Source organism: Crocodylus siamensis, chromosome 2 (assembly GCF_052110815.1).
Source record: "Crocodylus siamensis isolate JL-2025a chromosome 2, ASM5211081v1, whole genome shotgun sequence".
Taxonomy (NCBI): Eukaryota; Metazoa; Chordata; order Crocodylia; family Crocodylidae; genus Crocodylus; species Crocodylus siamensis.
In genome coordinates, this window is record NC_143396.1 from 190,981,585 (window position 1) to 191,007,780 (window position 26,196).

The following is a 26,196-nucleotide window of genomic DNA, read 5'->3' on the forward strand; positions in this document are numbered from 1 at the left end:
ATCTACATTTTCACTGACTGCCTGTCTTGTATGCATACCAGCCCAGCCTCTGGCTTCTCTACTTTTCATTCCATCCAGGAAGAGCACACACCATCTACTGAAATTTCCTTAGGCTGACAAAGGGTTTTTGAACCCAAAAAGCTTGCTTAATAATTGTTGTCCACCTATTTAAGTTGGTCTAATAAAAGATACCAGATTCATTCAAAGAACCTTGTCTGCCAAGACTTTTATGTGTAATTCCATGTCCTGCAGGGCCATTACCAGGTACCATTCCTTGTACCTGGTAATGGTCTTGCTAGGCTCAAGATCTCATTCCAGGCAGTTTATTTTTAATGATCTGGATGGTGGAAAGCTTGTGAACAGCTTGAGACACTGTCAGAATTCAGATACAAGTTTAGTGCTGTGAGAACATGAAGGTGGCATTAGGACTTTCTTGTTCTGTAGATAAAAAATAAAATAAAGGAAGTGACCAAAGCTAGAGTTGGAGAAGCCTCATGAAGTCTGGCAAGCAGTGTAACCTATGCTGACATGACATAATAATATGAAGCAAGTTTGAGTTGCTATAATTGTTACCAAGCTGCCTTGTGTATTGTGACTATCACACTCCTGGACTGAGAGCCAGTATCAGACTCACCTATTACAGCCTGTGATGGAGATTTGTTACCATTACTTCTTGTTTACAGGTTATCTCAGCCTGTCTCTACAGTCCCACAGAAGCCTAGAGCTTAGGTCAGGAGAAATGACCCACTTTTGAATAAAAACTGTAAACAGCTAATAGGTCCTGGTAGTTAACAAGGCAGAGCTGGAAGAAGTCCAATAAGTAAACCTTTTCTGTGCAAGAAGTCTAATTTTTTGGTCCTTTCCTTTTGGAGTCCTGGTAAAGCTGGTCATTTCAAGGACCACATACTACAAGCAATCTTGATGTCAGACATGCATACAATATTCAAAGCTCTTGAGTGGGACTCACTAGCATTTTAATACTCTCTCTGAAGTAGGAAGGAGTAAAATTGGAGAGTTCCACAATCTCTCTGTGGGGTCAAATATAACCTCACTGTTTTTAAGGAAAATCTTGTTTGCAATGAGATATCAGCTACACTGTGAGTGTTCTCTCAGATTACTGTTGTCATGATGCCCAAGGCTTTAGCCATCCTTCAAAGCAACTTTGGAAGGCACTAAGCTCACAGACTGCCACCACTGGGGTCAAAGTGGCAATCTCGTTCAGAGTAAAGGATTTCTTAGATGGGGAGAGCAACTGGAGTCTTTACAAAATCATCATAAATGCATAGATACTAGGGTCAGAAGGGACCTCAACAGATCAACAAGTCCGACCCCCTGCCTAAGCAGGAAAAAGTGCTGGGGTCAGATGACCCCAGGCAGATGCCTATCCAGCCTTCTCTTAAAGACCCCCAAGGTACGGGAGAGCACTACCTCCCTCGGAAGCCCATTCCAAATTTTGGCCACCCTTACTGTGAAGAAGTTTTTCCTGATATCTAGTCTAAATCTGCTCTCTGTTAGTTTGTGACCATTGTTCCTTGTTACCCCAAGAGGCGCTCTGGTGAACAGAGCATCTCCAATCCCTTGCTGCATCCCCGTAATGAATTTGTAGGCGACCACATGATCAACTTTCAGCTTTCACTTGTGGAGGCTGAAGAGGTCCAGGTCCCTTGGTCTCTCCTCATAAGGCTTGTCCTGTAAGCCCCTAACTATATGAGTGGCCCTCCTCCAGACCCTCTTGAGGTTATTCACATCCTTCTTAAAGTACAGAGTCCAAAGCTGGACACAATACTCCAACTGTGGTCTGACCAATGATGCATAGAGGCGAAGCATCACCTCCTTGGTTCTATTTGTCATGCATCTGCTGATGCATAATAAAGTGTGGTTAGCTTTGCTGACGATTTCATCACACTGTCGACTCAAATTCATCTTGGAGTCCATTATGACTCTGAGATCCCTTTCCGCTTCTGGTTGCTGAGAGGGTCGCTTCCCAGCCAGTAGGTATGCTGGATATTTTTGCACCCTAGGTGCAGCACTCTGCACTTGTCCTTGTTGTACTGCATCCTATTGTGTACTGCCTACTTTTCCAATCTGTCCAGGTCTACCTGCAATTGTTCCCTACCCTTCGGAGTGTGCACTTCAGCCCACAATTCAGTATTGTCTGTAAACTTAGACACAGTACACTTCACACACACATCCAAGTCACTGATGAAGATATGGAAGAGTACAGGTCCAAGGGCCAAATCCTGCAGGACCCCACTACTCACATCCTTCCAGGTCGATACCGACCCATCTACTACCACTCTCTGGGTGTGACTGCTAAGCCAATTTGCCACCCACCAGACCGTGAAAACATCTGTGTCACAGCCTCTTAACTCTTCTTTACTCTGTGCTCTAGTTTAGTGACAGAGGGCCTGAATATTGATGCACTATTGTGTCTATTTCTTAACACATGCTCTAATGCTTTGGGACTCATGGAGACTTTAAACCCAGTAGTAATCATATGGGTAGTGGCAGGATTGCATAGGTGTTGGAAGCAAAAAAGGTATTTAAGGAATCTAGCTACTGCTACATGAAATAATTCTGTGTAATCTCCAATTGAGGGCAGAGATTCCTGTTTACTGAACATGTAAGTTGAGTATTTTCTACTGTGGATCTCTGTAGAGCAGTGAAGTGGTGGTTAGTTACACAGCATCTACACAAGAAGGTATATTGAAGCTGAGTTTAAATAGAGGGTCTGTCCCTTCATGTGGAAGATTTATATCTGGAAAGTGAAGTATGTATTGGAGGATGACTGGAGATTCATCAGGTCTAAGAACCAGAAATGATTTGGCCAAGCCAGTGCCAGGAAGTCCATCATAGCTGAATGAGTACTGTCTGCACTTCCCTGTAACACTTAATATCAGTGCAAGTGGTGGGTCAGCATATGTTTTTTTCTGGTGTTTAGATATCAGTGGAAGAATGAATTTCTTTTCTTATGGTTAAGGACCGCAATTGTTGGAGATACCTTGTAAAATATCTTTGGCCATTTGTGGTCGCTAGCTCAGTGCCACGTGAAGTGGCCTGCAAGGACATTTTGGAAGCCTGGGGTGGGGGAAGTGAATGGAAAAGTGGTTTCGTGGTAGAAGTACAGGTCCAGAGCTGTGCAAATTCTTGAAAAAAGAAAAGAGAACATGCTCTGGTATAAAACATCACTATAATATTATTAGTTATATCTGAATGATCACTCCTCTGAGTACAGGAATGAATGCCATGCACGGCTGACAGCTTTCAACTCCAGTACATTCACAGGAAGGCAGAGAGGCTTTCTTGGGTACTTAAGGACTTTGGGTCTGAAGAAGATCCAACGTAAGGTCTCTTATCAAATGTAAAAGACCCTGTAAGTAGTTTGCCACATAGCAATGGTGGAGAAAAGGATTATCTCCTTGCTTTTCTTTCAAAAGCTAGGGATAACTGGAGTTCCGTGGGACCTGTGCCTTTATGTCTGCTATGGTTGTTGGGCAGATACAGATTTCAACCCCCTTGCATACAATGTAGATGAAATCTGGTATTCTGTGCTGTGTTACTGCAGGAAACGACATACTACAAAAGTTTAAGGAAGACTGCATCTTGCAAGTGGGCGCTAAAATCAACTTTCGTATGTTAACTTTGTGACCTACTCCAGTGAAGAGCAGAAGTATCTGATGCATAGGGTTAGTCATGTGCTCTGGTGATTTCCTCACATAAGCCAATAATCAAAATACAACTACATCTGGATATCTTGCTTTCTCAAACGAACTACCACTGCCAGGAATTTGAAGAGCTGTTATGGGTATCCTGAATGGCAGGACTCTGTATTGATAATGTAAATTCCCCATTTGAAATTTCAGGTATTTCCTGGGCACTAGATGATTTTTATATGAAGCAGGAATGTGGACTTTAACAGCTGCAAGCCACTCTTGGAGATCCTGGCACAGCACTATAGAAGACAGAGTTACTATCCTGAAACTGAAGTTGAAGACAAGGGTATCTTGCTGTCTCAAATCAAGAACCAGGCACTGGTCCTCCTTTCTTTTTGGATTTAGAAAATAGTGGGAGTGAACTCTCTCCTTCCATTGCTCAAAGACTTAAAAGTGATTCCACTGCTTCTTGTAAACTAGTACCTCACACAAGAGGTCCCTATAAAGGAAGGTGTATGTGGAGAAGGGAGGGTGGAATGTGGGAACACTGGATTTATTTGGAATGCTCTGTTTTGATCATCTCTTAGTACCCAGCTATTTGTAGTGACAAGCTGCCCAGACTCTCTGGGCATGTCTATGTGTGCCCCTATGGTGCCATTGTTGCTATGCTGTCATTTAGTACTTTCTTTCGGAAGTACTAAATGACGGCACAGTAACAGCCCACATTGCGCCATGCTGGTGGTGCACAGTTAGTTTTAGCTGCTACACTGCCATAGCAACACGCTATAGCGAGGGAGTGCGTTGCTATGGTGACATAGCTGTGGCATCACAGTTTGTGCCTACCGACGCTACGTTGCTGTGGCGCACTGCTACGGCAATGTAGTGTCTCACATAGACGTGCCCTCTGAAAATAAAATATATGGCTTTCAAAATGGGATGGGTGAGAGAAAATAATTCTCCAAGAGTTGCACTTCCTGACCAAGGCTGCCTTAATGTTATTTCAGGATGCTGTGTGACCTGGCCTGCTTCTTCCTTTCTCCAAGTCCATAGAGTCCCAGAGAACTTACCTAAGTGCATTTATCCTGGTGCAACCACAAGGAATACACCTCATGGCAAAAGACGCCCCTATGCTGTTTCATGTATTGAATAAGGCCTGGAGAAAAATGTGAGCCATCAGAGGATCTTTAGAGTAGGGAACTCAAATCTTTCTTGTGGGTTAAGGTGTGCCTTATGACCCTTTTCCTTTCTCTTAGTGTGTAAACAGACATTGATAAAAAAAATTATGGTGTCACAAAGGCTGAGCAAACAGACACCCAGAACCCCTGATGTACCACAAATGCCAAAGATGTGTGGCTGTGACATAGATGGTATGATTTTGTGCTGCGATTTAGCACCTGAATTCTGTTTGCTTTGAGGTGGGAGAGTATGGGCCCTCCTTATTCACAGAGCATCATGACTGGGCCCCTGAAGCCCAGGAAGCACCTGCCTGGGTTTCCCTAAGTACATGCTGACACTGGCGTGGTCCCACCAATCAGCTGTTTGACAGGCTCAGCCCTGGAACTGCACCTCAGTGAGTTTGACACACTGGCGTGGGTTACCTCTGCTAGCAAAGGAGTGCCTGGGGAATTGTGAGACTTCCTTTGTATTGGTTTCCAGGCTTTTTGTTGCACTGAAGTTTCCTGTGGAATTGAAGGGCCCGGGGAATCCCTGGGTGCTCCCCTGCTAGTGGGAGCTGCAACGACATGACCTGTGGGACAACAGGTGACATCTGTTTTGCTCAAGGAAGTGGATCAGCTGTACTGGGACATGTCCTGAAAACAGTACATTTATCAGAAATGTGCCAGTGTCTGAGGCACAGAAGGTATGCCCACTGTTAAGTGAGATGACTGTCACTAAACGGATATTCTTAAAACTAAGAAACTTGAGTTTAACAAAAGCCTGGAAACCAATACAGAGCAAGTCTCACAATTAAGAAAAACCATTTTGTTTTGTTTTGTTGGTGGAGAAGGAAAGCTACCAAATATTTAATGAACATTAAATTAACAATTTCTACCTAATGGCTTTAAGCAAGAGAGAATTTATTTGCTCTGCCCTTAAATGCTGCTAAGGTTCTAACTTATAATCACAGATTGTAAGAGGGAACTGAGGGAGGCTGGGCCTGTTTCGCTTGTGGGTGGGTGGGACAAGAAGACTTAGACCTTGTCTATCCCAGAGCAGCAACATGTGCTGGAGAGCAAAGAACTGAGAACACCATGCCCAATGAGTGTGTTGACATGCTTTAGGACTGGAAGCTTGCCAGTGAGTCTGAATTAAAAAGGATCAGGCCCCTCACCATTTCTGCTTTCAGCAGGATCCTGTGGCCGGCAGGACATCTTGGGTCACCTAGGAACAGGCTGACTTGCCCCTGGTGCAGCATAGAGAGGTGGGCAGGAGGGTGGCTGGGATTGCTGGTGGCTGAAGGAGGAGGCGGGGATGGGGCACTGGAAGCCCAGGTGGGCTCAAGGAAGTTTTCGATTGGGTGCCTCTGAGCTGGGGCAGCACCTAGACAGCTAGCAGCCTGGGCTTCCAGAGCCCTGTGCACCATCTCTGCTGCCTTTTCTGATTGCCAGCACACCCAACCAACCTCCTGGTGCCTAACTGTGCTGCCCCAGGGGCAAGCCAGCTTGTTCCTGGGTGGCCCCAGGTGTCCTGCCGGCTGCAGGAGCCTCCTGAAGGCAGAAGTGGAGAAGGGCCCGATCTTTTTTTTTGGGCAGAGACTGCCCACCTCTCTTGTGGCCAGAGGGCGAGCTGAAAGTGGGCTGAGTGGCCCCAGAGCTGTGGGGGCCCCCTGGTCCTTCCCTCTGTGGCAGTGGCACCCCCCCAGTCACCTGGGTGGGCTGCTGGCAGGCCAGGTACTGCCCCAGCTTGGGGTTGGGAAAGTGTTGGATCGGGCTGGGTGATCCCTCCAAACTGAGATAGTACCCGGCTCGTTAGCAGCCCACCTGGGTGGCCCCGCTGCCGTAAACAGGACTGGGACCCCCTGCAGCTCAGGGGCTGCTTGGCCCCCTGGCCGAGGGCAGGCTCACGCTCCGAGAAAAAAAAAAAAAGGATTGGGCCCCTTACTGTGATGCGACAGAAAAAGTGAACCACTGGGTCTCAATTAAAAACCCGCTGTTTCAATTTAGGGGGCACAAAATAAATCCCTGAGGTCTAAAACCCCAGCACGTGTACAAGTGCCCTAACAGGCCAAAAGAATGCGAACTTAAGATCATATAAACTAGAATTGGGATACATGCAGGTCAGTACTCAGAAGAATTGGTTGTTCATAAGAGGACTGTTATTTCTGACTGATGTAAAAATCATCCAAGATTGTGCATCTTTTCTTCTGCCTTTTTCCTCCCATCTCAGAGAAGGTTTTTATATCTTTTGAAACCATGAAGACACTGCAATAATTGACCTATCCTTAACCTTTTTTGTTGGAGTAAACTTTATATTAACTCAATACTAGGAGCCACATACACTGATCAATTACTTGGATTACTATAATACTGAAAAAGAAATGTTTTAAAAATAAAATGAAAGAAAATTAAAAATGAAAGACCTTTCTCTTGTTTTTACCTGTAATCTTTCCTATAGAATCCTCAACGTTTATATGTCATTTATATTGGACATATTTAGCTTGTTTGAGATCTTGGAGGTATTGTTAATATTTGATATACTTCAAATATATATAATGGCTGACTTCATTATCCTAACTAAAATATGAAGGAATGGTATAATAAAACAATACCTATTTAGGTACAGGAGAATATGGTTCCCTCTAGTGGCATATTTAATACTAGCCGTGATCCAGATTAGTAGATACAGGATTTGATGACAGTAGCGCATCTTAGGAACAAAAGTATTTGGAGGAAAAACCTCACTTTTGACCTTCTGCCTCAAAATACTTTCCACTGATCTTCGCAAGTGTGATAACGTATGCTCATTCAAAAACAAACTTAATTTTGCACCCACATAACTCTTGGAAATATCCTACACTATTTGCTACTACTTTAAACCTGCCAAACTACCTCTTTCTAGAATGAGACTTAGCTGTTCTAAGAGCACAGTCTGTCAGAAACTATTTAACAATAAATGTGTGGTGCTTGTCTTGGTGTTGCATGGCAACAGTATTCTTATCTACCCCAGCATTTTGTAGAGTGGTGATTCGCAACATTTTTTTAGACTCAAATCACTTCATGGAAAATGCCAGCTTTTAGCTTTCACTTGCTGACCATGGAAAAAATATTAGAGCAATTCTTTTGTTGCCAAGAACTCAGAAAGATTACAACAGGTAAGAATGTTTTTGAGACTATGGATTCCTATTTGAAATCTCTGGCCATGTTCACATGAGTATGGACATTTGTTTCCCCAGGGACAAGAAACAGTGGCACACTTTTTGCTGCTGGAACTTTTTGCTGCGTCCCTGGGGGACGCCTGTGCCACATGCCCTCTGGTGTGCAGTGGGTTACCCCAGGTGGGGTAGGGGAGCCTAGGGCCAGCACTAGCCTAGCCCCAGCAGCCTCATCTGGGGTCCTGGGGTCTCCTGAGGCTGCAGTAGCAGCAATCCTGCCGCTTGCGGCCTGGCTGGTAGCTAGAGCATGGCTCTGGCCAGACAGGCCCTGGTTTTGGGTGGCATGTGCTGCCCCTGTGCACACTGTCCAGCTGTTCTCCACACTACCTTGCAGTGTGAAGAACAGCTGAATATGTGGTATATGGCACAGCAGACAAGTCTGCATGGCCACGCTTGTCTGGATGTGGCCTTTCGGTTTATCTTGTGAATCATGCGTGGGTATTTGCACAACTATCAGTGTTAATGTTGCATGGCACCCTGCAGCATGTTCAAAAGGATCTCAACAGCAGCCTTGATGAGAATTACTGATGTACAGGATAGTACTGAAGTTGTACAGAAAAGTTTGACGGTAAGAAAACAAGGATTTGACATTTTCCTTTACAAGTATACAAGTTAAAAGTTTTTACTTCCCCTTGTCTCCTACTAGCTTAGCAAGGTGATAACAGTTGAAAGTCATCACCAAGAGATGAGTTATTGATTTCAGACATTTAAAAAGCTTTCTATCTTTTATCAGTAGACTCTTTCCCCAAATAAACACTTTGAAAATCCCCTGACAGGCCAATGCATTGGAATGGAGCTGAAGAAAATAAAAACGCATGGTACAATATGAATATATATTCTTTTTACCAGAGATATCATCCTCTTCATTCAAGCCTGAACGAGTCCCTCTTTCCTCCACTATTGTGCCCGTCTTCTTCTTTAATAAATACTGCCGACCAATAGTCATCTTCCCTGCACGTTTGGCTCCTTTCACAATTGTTTTTGAGATGGTACTATAATTCAGAAATGAATAAAAATATTTTTTTAAACAGCTTTGATTTTTAGGAATATATTGTATTCGTGTCATTATACCTAACTACACTTTTATCATGGTTCTGCTTGTGCACAAACTGTTTGTCATAATTTTCCATTTAATTTCAAGAAAAGCAAGAAAAGTAAGGATTTCAAAAAATAAGCTCCTGAGGTAATTTTTAATTGAGGTTTGGAAGAATGTGCCAATATTTTTCCAGTATGTCAATGTGCCCAACTGCAGCATCTTCTCTTTTCAGGTGCTGTTGCTATGTGACAATAAGTCTACTTGGCTGACATTAAAAAAAAAAAGGCAAGCCTAAACATTTTAAGATTCCAGAACTATTTTGGTATTTATTCTAACAGGCTAGCAAGGGAGAAATTAATACAGGTATACAAGTTACCACCCTGGACCAGACTTACTATCGATCTAGTCTAGTAACTTGCTTGAAATTAGCTTAATTTACTTCAAAGGAAAGTCAACCCCCCCAGATCTACATAAAGAGCACCAGGACAACTGCACTGAGCAGAAATTTCTTCTTATCGATATTCTCATGGCTGATTTATTTCCTAACCAGGTCTTGTACAACTGATGGCCCATGGGTCACATCCACCCACAAAGGGTAAATGCATGGCCCACAGGTTCCCACCTGGCTGCATTAGAATGGAAAGTGAAAAAAAAGATATATATGTTCATACATATTGCGCGCTACATAGATTTCACTTGGCACACATAAACAATGAACATCATAAAATTTAATCAACTGAGCTTTGTTGAAGACTACTTTGGTTTGGAATTTTGCAAGGCTCTCAAAGCTTACATATAATACGTTGGAATAATAATAGATACGAATATCAACAAACATCTCATTGAAGAAAAACAGAGAATACAACTTACCGAAATGAAGTGTTTTTTTCTTTTTGCTTTGGTAAGATTAGCTGTGGTGCTATCTGTCCAGCTGCAAAGGCAAAAGTACTGAAGATGGACTGAGGGTAACGGAACTTCGTTAGCTGCTTCTTAAATATTTCTACCACTTCAGGACTCACTTCTTCATCAAATGCTACTTTAATTAACTGTACAAAAAAGAAAGAACATGTTATAGACTAAAAATAATTAAATATGGGGATTTCTGGGGTGAAACGGCTTAAAAAAGAACACATTTAGGAATACTAAAATTCCTGAAAAATGTATTCATAAAACATGTTTATGTAGAACCATACTATTAGAAAATACAGGTACCGGAATATATTACTTATTAGGGGAACACAGTATATATCCTGTTCATTTTTGCTTTATTTTTTGAATTTCCATTCTAATGCAAAAGCATTTCCACTATGCAGTATCTGGAATTCTCATAATACTAACACAAAACATTTTGGAGAAACCTAAGTGGTAGTTTTGGCACTCATAATATTGTGCTAGTTAAACCACCAGTCATACTTTCTCACTACATGAGATAGTTTTGGCCGGAAGTGTGTTAGTGGCCCAAATCTTTGAGGACATATGTCATAAGTTGGCAAAAAAGGCTGGTAAGCTACATTAAAGACTTTTTCACTACCACTACATGCACAATTCCAACATTAATAAATGACTACAGGCACCCTTGTCTTGCTCTTTCATTCCAATTTGTTCAACTTACAAAGCCTAGAAAACTGTGCTAAGAGCAAAGCATAAGAGCCAAATCGGACCCCTGGAAAATGAACTGCCTCAGATTAGCCAACACTGATGTATTTTATGAGTGAAAGAATGGCATTATAAAGTCCAGAAGGTCATCTTTCCCATAATCCTCAGTCAGCAGATGACAGCTAGCCCTGGGGATGAAGGGAAAAAAAGAGCAAGGGAGATGGACAAAGGGACAAAGTAAACCCCCATGATGAGAGGAAATAAAAAATAAACATTGAGTATTTTTTAAGGGTCCAGATGAAATTATTTCTTAAATACATTTGCTTGCCCATCACAAAGCAGATCTCATCCTTTGTTTTCATTTCACTTGCATTAATGATTTCTTTCCAAATGGCTAATATTCCTGTTGATCTAGAACCTCCTTTGTACAAAGTTTTGAATCTTTTAAAGATTATCTTATGCAATGTTTTAAATACATTAAAATAATGTAGCTGAAACTAAAATCCTTTAGATGGCCACACTTAAGATGCACAGAGAAAAGATTATTTCACGTGGTATCGAACTCTGGCTTTTGTAAAAGGAATAGAGAGTAAGCTGCTTGATGGCTGTTTTTGTTTAAACAACCTAAGGCAAAACTATTTTAAACAAAAGCAGACATTATATTTGATCAGAGTTCAGCAACAGAAATACTGAGTTGTGGCTGCATTTCCCATTCTTATGCAGCACATTAAATAGGGTAATACTAATTCTACTCATTGACATTTTTTCTTGAAGATTTCTATCTTGCATTCTCTTCCCCCTCACTTGGCGCCTCATCAGAGTTTAGACTGCTTTTTCTATTAAATCTACAGGATGGAGTTATGAGACAAAAATCCCATGAGGATTTCCACTCCCACCCCTTGTCCTCTGCAGAGAAAGTTTTGGGAACTGTCCTTAAACCTGGCAAATCATCAGAGGCCTGTGCAGATCTTGGGGATCCATCAAACCCCAGAGCCACCCATGCTGAGGCCACATGTTTCTCCCTTAGGTCTAATTACTAGGGGTCCCCCTAATGATCCTTGGAAGTGGAAGTTTCATTTCAGCTGTGCTACCGAGGAAATCCTCTTCCCATGAATGCTCCTAGAAATCCTGGTGAATGGCAGGAACCTCTACAGAAAATATAATGTACATGTACTACAACCTTTTCCAAATACTGGATTTACTCAAATATAAGACAACCTGCAATAATTAGATTCTATACATATAGAAAACGTATACATTTGATATAATTTTCTAGGAATAGAATCTAATGACTGGAGTTTTGCCTTGTATTTGTCTCCCCCTCACTGCTACAGCAGGGGCAATTAATCTAGGGGCAGGGAGGTCAGGTGGCCTCTTTGCCCTCTGCCCCACAACTTATTCTCCCCTGCAGCCCCTCTCCTGCCTTACTGTCAAGACCCTGCTCTCCTTGAGCACATGGAAGTGAGAAGCAAATTTGAAATCACTGACCATAAAATAAACATGCCTGAAGTAATTTGCATATAGTACCCATAGACTTAGTTCATCCAGAATTAATGCATTTTAACTTTTTTGAAACTGCTACAAGTATTAGCACAAACTATGCACGATACAAGTTCAGTGGCTTTCAAGCTTTTTTCATTTGTGGACCCCTAAAAAATTTTGAATGGAGCTGTGGACCTCTTTAGAAATTCTGAATGGAGGTGTGAACACCTTTGAATTGTAAGTGAAGGTATACATACTTCTGATTGATCATAGTCATCTTTTGCGGATCTCTTAGTCTGTGGACGCCTAGGAGTCCATGGAACATAGCCAAAAGGCTCGTGATTTATCATACAGTTCAATGGCCAGCACAGTCAACATTTCAAGTCATAGTGATCCCACAGCTCAGCACTGCTCAGTATATGTGTGTACTCCAGATACCCCCCACAAAGGACTTATGTACTAGCTAGTTCCCCACTCATGGGATGGAACTGGGTGTCCTTGTCACAAGTCCTGGGACCCTCCAAAAATTTATATTCAGATAAGGTGCAGGGCAACCTGGCTCAGCTCCATCTCTTGGAGGTCAGGGCCACACTAATCATATACAACACATTGAGAGGGGCTATCAGAGGGGCTCTGTGTGAACTGTTTGGGGCCCCATTTGGTGATGTCTACCAGACATTTAAGGCTGGTGAAAAAACAGGAATCTTTGAAAATGGGAAAGGAACAGCTCAGCTGTGGAAGTGAAAAGGAAGTAAAAATATATGCAGTGTAGTGGCTCACCATACCTTCAAAAAGATTTGGTAATGATGGGGGACTGGGTTCAATGGGCACTACCATGTATCCTACTCAAATGGACCATATTAACCTACCCTTGTGATCGGGGCTTTCTTTCCAGCTTGTTTCTTTGGCCTTTTGGCCTCTGGAAACAAGACTAGGGAGCATCTGAACTCCCAGGGCTCTGCGGTTGGGGCTTGCATATAGGATGCCTGCCTTGGATTTGGGAATATCTTAAGTCCTGAGCTGAAGAGTCTAGGAGGTAGGAGACTTGGTGGTGGTAGTGCCACACAGATTTGAACAATTGAGCCCTGTTCACTTGATATAATTTGGAACTCATTTGGCTGATGACGTGAAAAAAAAAAGGTGGGGGGGTAGGTTTCCATCAGCATGTTTGCCCAGTATGGGCCATATGTTTCATAGTCACGATAAGTGATGTCTGCATTTAACCAGTTTCATAGTTGGCTTCCATGACTGAGCACATTCTGGTTTCGGTAGCAGTTTAAAAATAGACAGCATATTTAATGAGGTTTCCTTGTATGTGAATATAAGACATGGGGCTTTTTTCCCCATGCTAACTGGGAGAAAAACTTTGTCTTGTATTCAGGTAAATATGGTAAATTCTATGGGACTGATGATATGCATACCTTTTGACATACTCAAAATCCTTTTGCTGTCAAGCAGAGAATTTGGACACCTAAGCCACATCCAGATGAGTGCGGACATTTGGTTCCCTGGGGACAAGTAGCAGCAGCCCACCTTGTGCCTGGGGACAAGTAGCAGCAGCCCACCTTGTGCCACTGCTACTTGTCCCTGGGGAACACCTGTGCCACAGTGGTTCTGGTGCACGGCAGGTTATCCTGGGTGTGGTAGGGGAGGCTGGGGCCAGCAACTCTGCTGGTCCCAGCAGCCTTACCTGGGGCCTTGGGGGCCAGGGAAGCTGCAGCCATGGTGCTTCTGTAGCTGGGAACCTGGTTGGCAGCTGGAGTGTTGCTCCGGCTGGCTAAGCTCTGGTTTTAGGTGGTGTGTGCTGCTGACACGTGCGCTGCCCTGCTTTCTTCCACACAGGTTTTTTTGACCCTGGGATTTCTTATGGCCAACCCCCCACCAGTGCTGCAAGGTAGCAGCCTGGGGAATGCCTGAAGGTGTGGTGCGTGGTGCTGCAAACAGGTCTGCGGTGCCACAAACCGCACAGCCATGCTTGTCTGGATGTGGCCCTGAGTTGCTCTCTGACACACAATGAAAGGTGAAGAGAGAGAAACATAGTTGCAAAAACAGTTCTGAAAGATACTAAGTGCCCACTGAGTTCCTTTGGCTCCTCCCAGAATTAAAGGTGTAAACTGTAGGAGGTTGTTTGGATGTAATTATTGTTTCAGGTGCGTCTTACAACCCTCTATTCTACCTGAAAGGTGGCTGAGGTGATCTGCAGTCCTTCCTGCATATTCTGTTGCAACTGGTTTTGAATAGCAATCTTCTTCTCCTTCATTAAAGATGCAATAGGAAAGCTTCGGACCACCGTCTGTTCTCCAACTAAATATCACAGGAGCACATTTATAGATATTTATTAGATTATGGAGGTAGATCTGTTTGGCTTCATAGTACTTTGAACATTTGTTACTGAACAGACTGAAGACAATAGAAAAATCATACCTATAATCTCAAACATAAGAAATATTACCATATAGAATTCACTTTGGGCAATACACTTTACAGAAGCTGATAAATTCCCGAAGTATTACTTACACCCAAGATTCAATTTGCCTATTGCTAATCTTTTTGATTGAAAATACTTTTTTTTTTTTACTTTATCTATATCCTGCTAAAAAAATGCCATAAAAAATTGGTACAGGTCCAGGAATCAGTTTCTAATGTAATAATTTGCCATATTGTATTATGCACCTCATAAATAATAACTAATATGCACTAGTTTTCTTATTAAAAACTATGCACTTTATAACTAAAATTGTACTTTTTTGGCTGACACATGGAAAGCTGCTCTGTAGACCTGCTACTATTTCCATGATATAATTAAAAACAAGACTTAATCCTGTAACAGCTGTATAAGAGAGAAAGTTAATACCATTCTGCAAGATTTTCAAGCTAATTTTTTTTTAGTTCCTACATTTCAAAGTCAATCCATTTTTCTTGATTACCATACTTGTTGGTACTATTTTTAAGAGTGTTTGAACATATTCAGGCCTTTGAGTGTAGGAATTTATTCCTATTTGATTGTAAAAGTCTTCAACTGTAAGGCTCCATTCTGATATAGATCATCACTTAATTCCTGAACCCATTACATGAGATTTTAATTTTTAGCCACTCATGAATGCCATGTGCCTCAGGAGGCTCAGGGGTGGGCACAGCAACCACCCACAGGTGGTGGCACCGGTGTTGGTGGTGAGCAGGGAGCTCCTGCAGGAAGCCACGGTGGCATTAGTGGCGGTGTGTGCCGACTAATGGTCGGTGACTGCCCACAGACGCTGCCGGCCGCATCAGTGGTAGCCAGTGGCAATTGGGGATTACCCACAGATGCAGCTGGCAGTGTCAGCAGCGAAGGGAGGGGGTGGCGAGCAGCAACCATTGGCAGGGAGGGGCCTAATTCCCCTCTCTCCATCCCACCGGCAGGGACCCGAGCCAGGTTTGCTGGACACTTCCCCCTCACTGCTGCAGCAGTGGGGCACCATGGCCCCTGAGCATGAATGACTGGTGCTTCCCACGACTGGGGGGCACCATGACAGCAAGCGGTGAGTGGGGACTGACCGCAGCTGCTGCTGGTGGTTAGTGGTGTTGGTGGTGAGTGGACACTTGCCCTGAGCACAGAGAGGCTGCTGGCACTGCTGCAGAGTCTGCCCAGCCCAGCTGCCTGCATTCTGTACTCAGGGCCAGTGGCTAATAAGCCCCCTCCTGTTGGGAGGGGGGCTGGCCCTGAGCAAAGAGTGGTGGCAGAGGCCAGGCTAGGCAGACCCCACTGTAGTGCCAGCAGTTTCTCTGTGCTCAGGGCAAGCTCAGCAGGAGGGGGCTTATTCAGTTGCTGCCACTACAGCGGGGTTTGCCTGGCCTGGTGGCAGCTGCCACTCGGCCTGTATTTGGGGCCAGAGGCTGAATAAGCCCCTTCTTGCCAGGAGGAGGCTTGCCCAAAGCACAGACTGAACAGTAGGGACTGGGCCCCACCCCTGCTTAGGAGCTGGAGCGGCGATGGTGAGTGACCCTGACGGGTAGCAGTCCATCGTGGTTTCCCAGAGTGCGAGCTGCTTCCCAGTGGGGGCTGCTCTGTGGGGGGCTTGCAGGGCTCTGGCTTGCTTTGGACCCCAGCACTGCTGTGCACAGTCCACCACAGCTCTGCTGGTCCCACAGTCCAGCACCCCTGCTGGAAAGGGGCTCGCACTCCCCCACATCATGGCAGGGGCTGCTGCCCACAGCAAAGGCCCTGCCCCCTCCCGCTGCAGCAGCGGGGCAGGGTATGGTCAGACACCAGCCAGTAGGGCCCCTTCAGGGTGGGGGAAGGGACAGGGGTTATTCCTCCTCCCTCTGTTGTCCAGCAGGGGGCCTATTTTGGGTCAGGGAGCACGGTGGTGAGGGTAAGCAGATCTAGCGCCCCGCGGCTGTAGCATCCCCCTGCTCTTGGCCCGGGGAACTGCAGGCATGTGCCTGCATTGCCTCAGTCCAAAGAGAATGTTTGTCCTGTTACAAACCAGTTCAGCCTAGGCAAGTTAAACTAACCTGCAAAGGGTGAATCAATTCAGTCTCTGGCTTTTTGAATGTCTGTCCCTAGCCTAGGTTTCACAAGCCCTCTTTAACGGGGATTGTCAGCCTGCAGGGCCCATACATGCAGCCCTCAGGGTCATTATATGTCATGTAACCATGACTGCTAGTTCCTCACTGTGCTCTAGCTGCTCAGTTGTTTCAGAAACCAAGGCTCCAAGCCCCCTACAGAAAGACAGAAAGACACAGCTGAACCTTCCTCACCTCTCCATGGGAAAAAGGAGAGGAAGGGAAGAGGAAGAAGAGACCCATTAAGGGAACCTTTGAGAGGGCCTGCTGCTGTCTCACAAATATTCAGTGAGGAATGAATGATGACTGAACAAGAATGGAAAAGTCAGGTAAAGTTCAGGAGTACTCTATTTCTGTTTGAAAGGGAAGGAGGGCCCCTACAGCTGTGCAGAGGGCCTCTGCAGTGAGCAATCACCTGGGTGTTTGCAGGAAGGTTGTGTGTGTAGGAGGTGGCCTTTCTTATGTGTGTACTTGGAAAGATAACTTGGTATTAATAGCACTATATCATGGTGGTGGTGAAATGTGATGAAAGCCCAGATGATATCTGGAAGGCCACAGATACATTTATGAGTGAGCAATTTGAAAACCACTGATCTACTACATTTTGTTGTTAGGTCCAGTTTACAGATGAGGAAGCTGAAGGAGTGAGAAATGAAGGGATCTGTCCACATCAGACAGCAAGTTTGTGGGAATGCCAAGAATTCCAGAGGCATAACTGAGCAGTATGGTGCCCAGGAGGACAGGGGTGAACAGGGCAGCAGCAGTTGAGCTGCTGGAAGCAGTGACTGCTCCTTTTGTGTGACCTCTTCCCTCCAGTCAGCACCCACTCTGATGCTCTGCTCGCCATTGCTGCCGCTCCCACTCTTGCTCCTACTGAAGAATACTACCCAGGATTTCTTGTGGTCTCCAGCTTTAACCAAATCACTCCCTTGCTCCTGTGATAAGGACTACTGAATTATTTCTTTTATGCAAGTATAAACAAAAAATCATCTGTACCCACACAGGTGAGAAACAAATGATTACACGAATATTTGAATTTTCAATCATTTTGAATGGAACATGTATTTTGAATATGTTAATTAAACTAAAAAGCCAGTTCAAAGGTTTACATACATGAAGGAACATGGTTATTTTGGCTTGAACAGAGATGAGCATACCTAGTTGATCATGAGGAGTGCCTTTAAATATAATCCTATATGTAGTAAGGAATAATGCTCCTTCTGCTGGGAGAATATGAGGGCCTCCAAGTAATCCTCCTGTTGCTTCTTCTCTGCCATCAGGATCCAGTAGCACACGGAGACCTTCACATACAAACTCTTCTCCTGGAAGCAAAGCTGGTCGCAGAATCTTAGGCTGACCGCCCCCAGAAGAAAAGAACGTATATTTTAAAAGAAATATGCACTGCAACACGGGGATCTATTTAGCCTATTTGGTACAAAAATCTTCAAAACAAAATTGTTAGGAGATGGAGGAGGAGTCTGGACTCAACTCAGGGAAATGGGTTTTTTAAAAATAACAAGCATGCAATCACTTGTTTATGTTCAGAGGTTTGGCTCTGCTACTTTCACAAGTTTGTATTTCATAGACCAAAGCCAAATAGCTTGTTTATTACTGATGAAAACTTTCTTTTGGTGCTCAGATGTCTCTTTACACTAGACCAAGAAAGATTAATGCTACTTCTACCTGTATATGACTCCAATACTTGAGGACAATACAAACAAATTTCACAATGCTTGCCTTTTGTATTGGTGGTAGTCTTCTACTCTCCCGGTGGACAGCCTCCAGAGTCTCTATGTGCATCGCTACAATGCCTAGGAAGCAGTAATGCTATAAATTAAACCTCATATAATACAAGAAAGATGAAAACAAAGTAATGATTCCAATGTTCTAAAATCTTGGAATTAACTGTCAAGGAAATAAAAAATAGATAACTTCAATGGTTATTTAAAATTTGTCAATAATTACAGTCTAGGAAACAAACCCTTAAACAGTACTGAAAATAAAAGAAACAAGACACATTTCTCCTTTCCAAAATGATCAGTTCCCAGAGAATGAAAAGAACTATAACAGACTAGGAAAGTAAGTGAAGAGCATAAAAGGAATTTGTATTTTTGGCACAGCTCTTACCTGGTATCATGCAATGAAGGCCTTTGATGTGATCCTGTGTGACCCCACTCTCTGTACAAACCTTGTCAATAAATCGGGTGATGAAGCGCACAACTGCATTGGCAACATCATTATTTTCAGAGTCCTCAAACCCACTTTCAGTGTCGTAGCTCTCTGCCACACTGCCTGCAATACTACAGAAGAGGAAAACAATTCTTAGCATGAAAAAAATCCAGTTAGCTAACCATATTGTACACAGGTCTGACTATACTGCTAACCTATTGTGCTGGTGGCACTTTTCTACATGCACAGTAGTATAACTGCCTGAATGTGATTTTTGCAGACAGACTAATTAACTGATTGGAGCTAATTAGCTTAGGCACAGCAGTATGCATCAGAGAGGTGCTACCCAGCGTGGTAAATTATTGGTACAGACATGTTCAGAGTAAGGTATTTAAACAGAGCAAGCACTTTACCTCTGTGTGTCAAGCAGTTTCTGATATTAACAGCATAAATCCACGGACATACACTGACACCTAGTCTAGAACTGCTACTTTTACTGTTGCTAACACTGTTGGGTGCACTGGGGACAGAGAAGCAAAGGACTCCTCCAAAAAGGCTAACTTAGATAGGGCTATAAGAGACAGCATAGGATTCATTCTTAAAATCGAACGCCCCTGAAGCCCGGTCTTCTTGTTTTCTCTTCTTTAAATATAGCAGTGGTTTTCAATCATTTTAGAGTTGAGGCACCCTTTGGAAATATCAGCTCTTGATTTTCACTACCACAAATTCTACAAAACTAAGTCTTTATTTTAAAAAAATGCCCAAATGATAGGAATTGTATACATATATAAATATCCTCTCATTAAAATACGAGGAGAATACTGGAGACATTGTATGACAACTATTTATACTGTAGCCCTGGATCACTCATGATTTTTAGTCTGCAACAACCCCAGTGATTACATCACAATATCTGAAAAGAGCTTTTTTATTTATACCTACACCTAAAATGAGGAAACCGTTTTTGGTTGTTTTGGCCTTTTTAAAATACAAACCACTGGGGTTACCAACTAAAAACAGCTAACAACTATTATTGTTGGAAAAGCAATAAAGGGCTTTACAACTTCAGAGTTGTAGGTAGCTCAGCATAGGTGAGAGAATTTCAGCAGGACTCTGTTCTGAAGTGCCTAACAGTTGTAATTATTGTTTTGTTTATAAAGATTTTAGTAGCTCCATTAATGTTTTCAGATGGACTCAATATTCTGAAACTTATAATAATACTATGGATTTGTATGCATGTCAAAGGACAAAACAGTACTTTTGGGAAAATATTAAAACAATTTGTAGACATTATTGGCATTAGGCCATGTATACATGTTATAGTTAGTGTGCAATTAACTGGTTAATTGTACAATTAACTGAGACCAGCTACTCGTGCAAAGTACCTATCATGCTTTCAAAAGCTCCAACCAGCTATAAAGCTAGACCTTGAAAACGTGTACCAATTTTAAAGTTGGTTAATTTGCACCTGTAACAAGGAGTACATCATGTGATAGCAATCTGTGGGTCCTCTGGCATCCCAGGGTGCATTGTTACATTCCCAGTGTAAACTGCTCTGAAAAACAACAAGAAGGAAACCCCTGCCCCAGCACAACTCTGAGCCCTAGATTCATTCCTCCAACCCAGCAGGAGAAATACCACCATACCCACCACGTGAGCACTGAGCAGTTGAGCAGGGACACCCCTGCCATGCCAGAGTTGAGCTGTGGGACTCCTGGGTAGCAGCAAGCATGGGGTAAGGGAGGTGGAGGGGGGAAAGGAATCCTTCCCCCAACTTCCCCGCACAACGGCATGGAACCAGGAACACTCTGCCTGGCCACAGTGCAGCCTGGGTCTCCTGGGCAGCAATAACCTGGTGGGGGTGGGAAATGCCCATGCTTGTTGTCACTCAGGAAACCCTGGGCTGCACTGTGGCTGGGCAGGCTGTCCCCAGCTCCATACCTTTGTATTAGAAAGTAGAGGGGGTTCCCCCTCCACCCCCATTTGTTGCTGCCCAGGAGACCTAGCCTGCACTATGGCCAGGTAGGGTGTTTCCAGCTGTCTGCACATATGGGGTGAAGTGGTGGGGGATTCCTCCACCTAGCTTGCTCCTCTCTGGAAGACCTTGGCTCCACTCCAGCCAGGCAGAGTATCCCTGGCATTATGTGCACATGGGTGGAAGTAGGGGGAGGATTTCCAGCTTGCTTCCTGGGAGAACCCAGGGGTCCTGGGGGATGACTCCTTAGTAGAGTCATCTAATTCTTTCAGTGGTGCTGCTGACCAGTAAGAGCTCCTCTAACTGGTCAGCAGCAGTGAAAGCTGCTATTCCTTTTTCCCTCCTCCTTATAGCCTCCCCTATGCACATGTAGCTGTGCACTGGCATAATGTCTTCACCATGCAAGAAAAGCTCTGCTGTGATTGGAATAATGTCTAGAGCTTAGGAAAACAAATCACTGAAAGCCAAGTATCAAGTTAGATACAAAATCAGCAGGCATTATAATACAATGATTTCAAAATGCACTGCCTTTAAATTGTTACAAAGATTGCAAATATAAACTTTCATGGCTGTCAAGTGTGTTTAGTTTTTGTAATTGATATAATATTTTTATTAAAAGAAACAAGTGACAACTACTTATCACTGAACTTCTTTACGTACCTGTTTGTGACAATGCTGTTGCTTCCACTCTCCCAGTCCCCTGTAGCTGATGTTCTTAATAATTTGTTTTTACTTGTGTCCAGTGGTACTAGCAGGTAGACCATGAGGTTTGCAAAATGAATGGCTTGACTGAAAACTGTACTTTCCTCATTCTGAACTAATTCCTGCTGGGTTTCTTTATTGAGTGTTGGCCATAAACGCAACTGCTCAGCAGCTAGGTCCATGGCTGTCTTTTCCTGGTCCAGCCCTACAGAATTTTTATCCTACAAAAATATACAAGAAAAACTGTAGTATCATACTGATACTCTTAAAAAAAGGTCAGTGGTATTACAGAAGTGTTGAGCCCATAATTTAACTCATTTAAAATATTTTTTTACTGAAATAATACAAGTAGAATAGCATGGCCAGGTTAAATTTAGATCAGTCTAGTTCTAGATCTTTTTAGGCTTTACCTTGTTTTGTTTTTCTCCTCTGTGTATAGTTTGACAGTCCATAACACTGTTCTTTTTAGCTTACAGATGCTTAGTTTGCTAAGTAATCAAGATTTAATAGGCTAATTGCCCAAATGTTTATGGTGTCCAGGTGAGGCTCCGGTAAGTAAAAATAGCTTATAGCCAAAATATTCATGTTTTTACATGTTGGATTCCAGCTCCAATGTATAAACTGGTTCACGGCACGTAGGCAAATTATATTATAGCCTGAGGAAATGAGCTGATGTCATGCAACCTCATTTGGCTGACGATGAAATGTTAAAATAGGAGGTAGCTATTAAATACGGAAAAAAGCCTTAAAGGCACATGTAACTTTCCAAACAATTACACATCTTGGAGGTGAGGTTAAGGTAGGTGTCCTCCTTTCTAGCACATTCCTTCCCTCTGAAGCTCCCCCTATACCTCAGGTAGATAAAGGGGTTCCCTTTGCAGCTCTGTTTCCCATTACTTTGACAAAACACATGCATGAAGGTTGTCTGTATGCCCAAGTCCATATAGTTGTGGGGCATGAAGGAATGACTCTTTTCAGTTTTCTTTCCCCAACTTTCCCTGAAATGCCCTATGTCCTTGGAAGCACATTCTTCTCCCATCACATGTGGGGATGTGGTTTTCACAAGTTCACACAATGTAAGAGAACAGAGCCTGGCTTGGGAGATCAGCTCCTGGCATGCTGGTATGCAACTCAGTGGAAAATTCTTATTTAAATTTTTTTTGGAGGCTCACCTTCATTCATTCATTCTTGCATTAGAGAAACTCCTTCCCCCAGTGGGACAGACAAAAATGTTTTCTGGGAGACCAGCCCAATCTCAAGCAGGGGAATGGAATGCTGAACAATGGACCGGCCTAAAAGGAGATAGCACATCTAACGTTGGAAGCCAAAACTCTTGTTAGCTTATAATGTTGATATATAATAATATATTGCCCCAGGGGAAATATCCAGCTTACAGTGTGAGAACTTGTGAGTTAGGGCGGCTGTCAGAGAACCCCAATATAAATGGGAGCCAGAAGAGTTTGTGTAACTCAAGCTGTGCACAAGAAAATTATTTTAATATTCTTATATAAAGACAAAGATCAACTGAATGCCAGAGAGTGAAGAATTCTTTTTTGGTTGTGTGAAGTGTATTTTTCTTATGAAAAAATTGCAAGAATAAACTGTGAAGTGGTTCTCTCTGCCTTTCTAGGCTGATCTCTTTAATAGCATTAAATGATATATCAATATTTTAGATTTTGAGCCTGTCTTAATAATTCTAGTTGTTTTTTCTTTAAGATATTATCATATAGTAACTATCTAGATATAACAGAATGGTACCAAAAACACTATTTTTTTTAGAGAAGTTTATGTTCTCAGCATATTATTGACTATAAACAGAACTGCAAGTTTAGAAATTCCTACCTAATTTGTGGGCTAGCTCTTGCTTGGGCATTTATCTATGATCTGTAAGCTAAACATCTGGATGCAATTATTTCCAATCACATACAGAGTATCCACATTAAAACATACCACAACGATCTGGGTAAGTGTCAAAATTCCCTTGTTCTTCATTATGAAGATGTATTACACACAGCGTTTAATTTATATTTGAAAATAAGGAAAGCTGGCGGGTTTGCTACCTATATTTTAGTTTATGGTAGACTAGACAACAATGTAACTTAGATATTTAGACAATATATGGGAGAGTACTGTAAAACTGTTTCTCTTATCATCAAAATATCTCTAGAGTGCAGAAAAAAATAACATTAACAATTAACATTATATTATATTATATTACATTATATTACATATTTTAGTACAGTGCCAGATTTAAGATACAGCAATATAATTCAGAGGGCAGCATACGTTTTACTTGGTAGAAGGTTGAAACGCCCAGTAGTGGAAACTTTCAAGTAGTATGCAGCAACAGACATCAAAATTTCATTTTTGCAATTACTGTGTATATAAATACAGGGCACTGTACTGTTCCATATGCTTGAAAGTTGTGTTTCCTGTATTATTTTTTCTTAACTTGCTTCAGATGTATATATTCTGACACAAACCTAACAGTATACAGCCAATGTTCCCTCTAAGTTGTGTGGTGTGCGTGGCTGCGTAGGGACGCTCATGCCACGCTGCCAGCACCTGCACGGCCGCTCACACTGCACAGTTTAGAGGGAATGGTGTATACAGCTATTCCTCACTTAAAGTTGTTACGTTCTTGAAAAATGTGACTAAACAAAACAATGCTAAGCGAACCCAATTACATCACAGTAGCTACCTACTAACAGGTGGCGGCCAAACAACCTCATAACTGAACACTGCACAACTTAAATGAGTATATTTTCTAATAGATCAATGACATAATAATGAAACAATGTGAACCAGGATGATGCTAAGTGAGGAGTACCTGTATAACCATTCAATGCGAGGTAATAGGAAAACAGATGGTGGCAGTGATAACTTATGTCTTCATGACTTGTTGCATTTTTTTTTCATTTTTCCAGCTTAAATATTGCATTGATATATATTCTTTAATTTGTTTTATATATTCTTTACCTTTTGCTTTAAATGTGTTGCATGATTGTCTTCCTTGGTTGTCAGATAGAGGGAACGAACTTGATTTTGCACATCATTATAAAATGTTGTTTCCCAAAACTGCTGGTTAGTCCATATAGGGTGGTCTTGCACACAAGTATAAGCAAACTGACTCACTCCAGTTGCCAGTTTCTGAAAGTACAGAAGTAGTAGTATCTGTTAAAGTAATATTGAACATGCATTTGATTGTGTTAGGATTTAATTCACTTTAAAAACCACAGGCTGATTAATGTAAATATTTAAAACAGAAAGATGAGCTGCATACCATTATAGCTAGAATAGCATGGGAAAGGGAAAATTACCTGAAATTCTGTTTCTTTGAAATTATCATCTCATGCATAAATCTCACTCTTGAGTCTTATGCTGCCAGTGCAAGACAAGGTTTACTGGAGTTGCACCAAAGGCTCAAGACCAAAGAGTGAGATTCCCGTGAAAATAGTATCTTTACAGAATTAGTTTTTAATAAAAATATACTTTAGTTATCAAACAGTATATAAACTTTTACATGTTATTATTGATACTTTATACACATACATAGCAAGAATAAGGAACATCTAGTCGTGTTAGGAAATCTCTTTATCCAAGTGAAGTTTATTTTGCATTTTAAGTATTCAGTAGTCAGAAACCCAGTCATGTAATTTAAAACATGCCAGTATCATATTTACCTGAATCCAAGACAACTTTGAATTTAAGATGACCCCGCATAATTAGGTTTTATGCATGGAAAATGATAAATTCCTTATAGGTGAACCCAACCATCAGGGTGCTGTCTTAAATTCATCCCTCCATGGCTGTAATGAGAAAGGTGAACCTCTGCCTCTTGTCCCTCTGCCAAATCTCCAGTGCCTGCCCTTCTAATTCCTGCTCCCTTTCACCACTTGCACCCCTGCCACTTCTCTCCCCCATCACCTGCCTGCATGCCACTTGCACCCTCTGCCACCTGCTTCCTGCCACTTAACTTGTGCAGTGGCCTTGGCTCTGCCCTATAGCATTGAGCACGATGGCTCTGGACCTGGCTTGGCCAGGCACTCGGTGGTGATGGTGAGCTCTGGCCCTGGCCCTGTCCTGAGGCAGGCAGTGGCTGCAGCCTTGGGCCCAGATCAAGGCAGAAGCTAGAGCCATAGCAGTTCCCCTCCTGTGTAGTCTCCCTCCAGGCACCATGCTGTCCCCCCTGTGCAAACCCCCCCCCCCAAAATCTCCCCTGTGCTCCCTGCAACACACGAGCTGCCCCAGCCCAGATAGGTGGCAATTCCAGTTTTGAAGTTAAGGTTGGAGCCATAGCAGCTGCCTGTCCTGGGCCTCTACTCAAATCGAAGATGAGGATCTCCCCCTCCCCCATGTTTCATTTTAATTAATTTTATCTATTTTAAATAAACTAATACATGATGTAAGCCACTTCAGTTTCAGTAAATATGATATATTAGTAGAACACAAACTTTTTCAAATGAAAAATTACAGTAGCAAAAAGGTCAAATCAAGGGGGGAAAAAACTTGGGTCTGAACTGACATATTTTACACAATACTCTGAATGTGAGCAAAATCTGTCTCTTGAGAGACAGCCAGAAGAAGGTACTCCTCCTGAAGTGACAAATGCTTAGACCACTATAGTAGGGTCTACAGCAAAAACAGAATGGTTGAAACTTTATTA

General features: G+C 42.7%; 1 protein-coding gene across 6 annotated transcripts in view; it reads right to left on the bottom strand.

Annotated features, from left to right (window-relative positions):
* SBF2 (SET binding factor 2) overlaps positions 1-26,196 on the bottom strand; it is a 491,808-nt gene that overhangs the window by 74,962 nt on the left and 390,650 nt on the right. For all 6 annotated transcript variants that reach the window (XM_090032682.1, XM_090032680.1, XM_090032679.1 and 3 more), the window contains 8 exons: positions 24,510-24,680; positions 21,489-21,751; positions 18,812-18,984; positions 18,422-18,495; positions 17,842-18,037; positions 14,316-14,443; positions 9,932-10,107; positions 8,872-9,017 (listed from right to left, as the gene is read on the bottom strand). In XM_090032682.1, the coding sequence (XP_089888808.1) occupies positions 8,872-9,017; positions 9,932-10,107; positions 14,316-14,443; positions 17,842-18,037; positions 18,422-18,495; positions 18,812-18,984; positions 21,489-21,751; positions 24,510-24,680 (1,327 nt within the window). The remainder of the gene's footprint in view (positions 1-8,871; positions 9,018-9,931; positions 10,108-14,315; positions 14,444-17,841; positions 18,038-18,421; positions 18,496-18,811; positions 18,985-21,488; positions 21,752-24,509; positions 24,681-26,196) is intronic.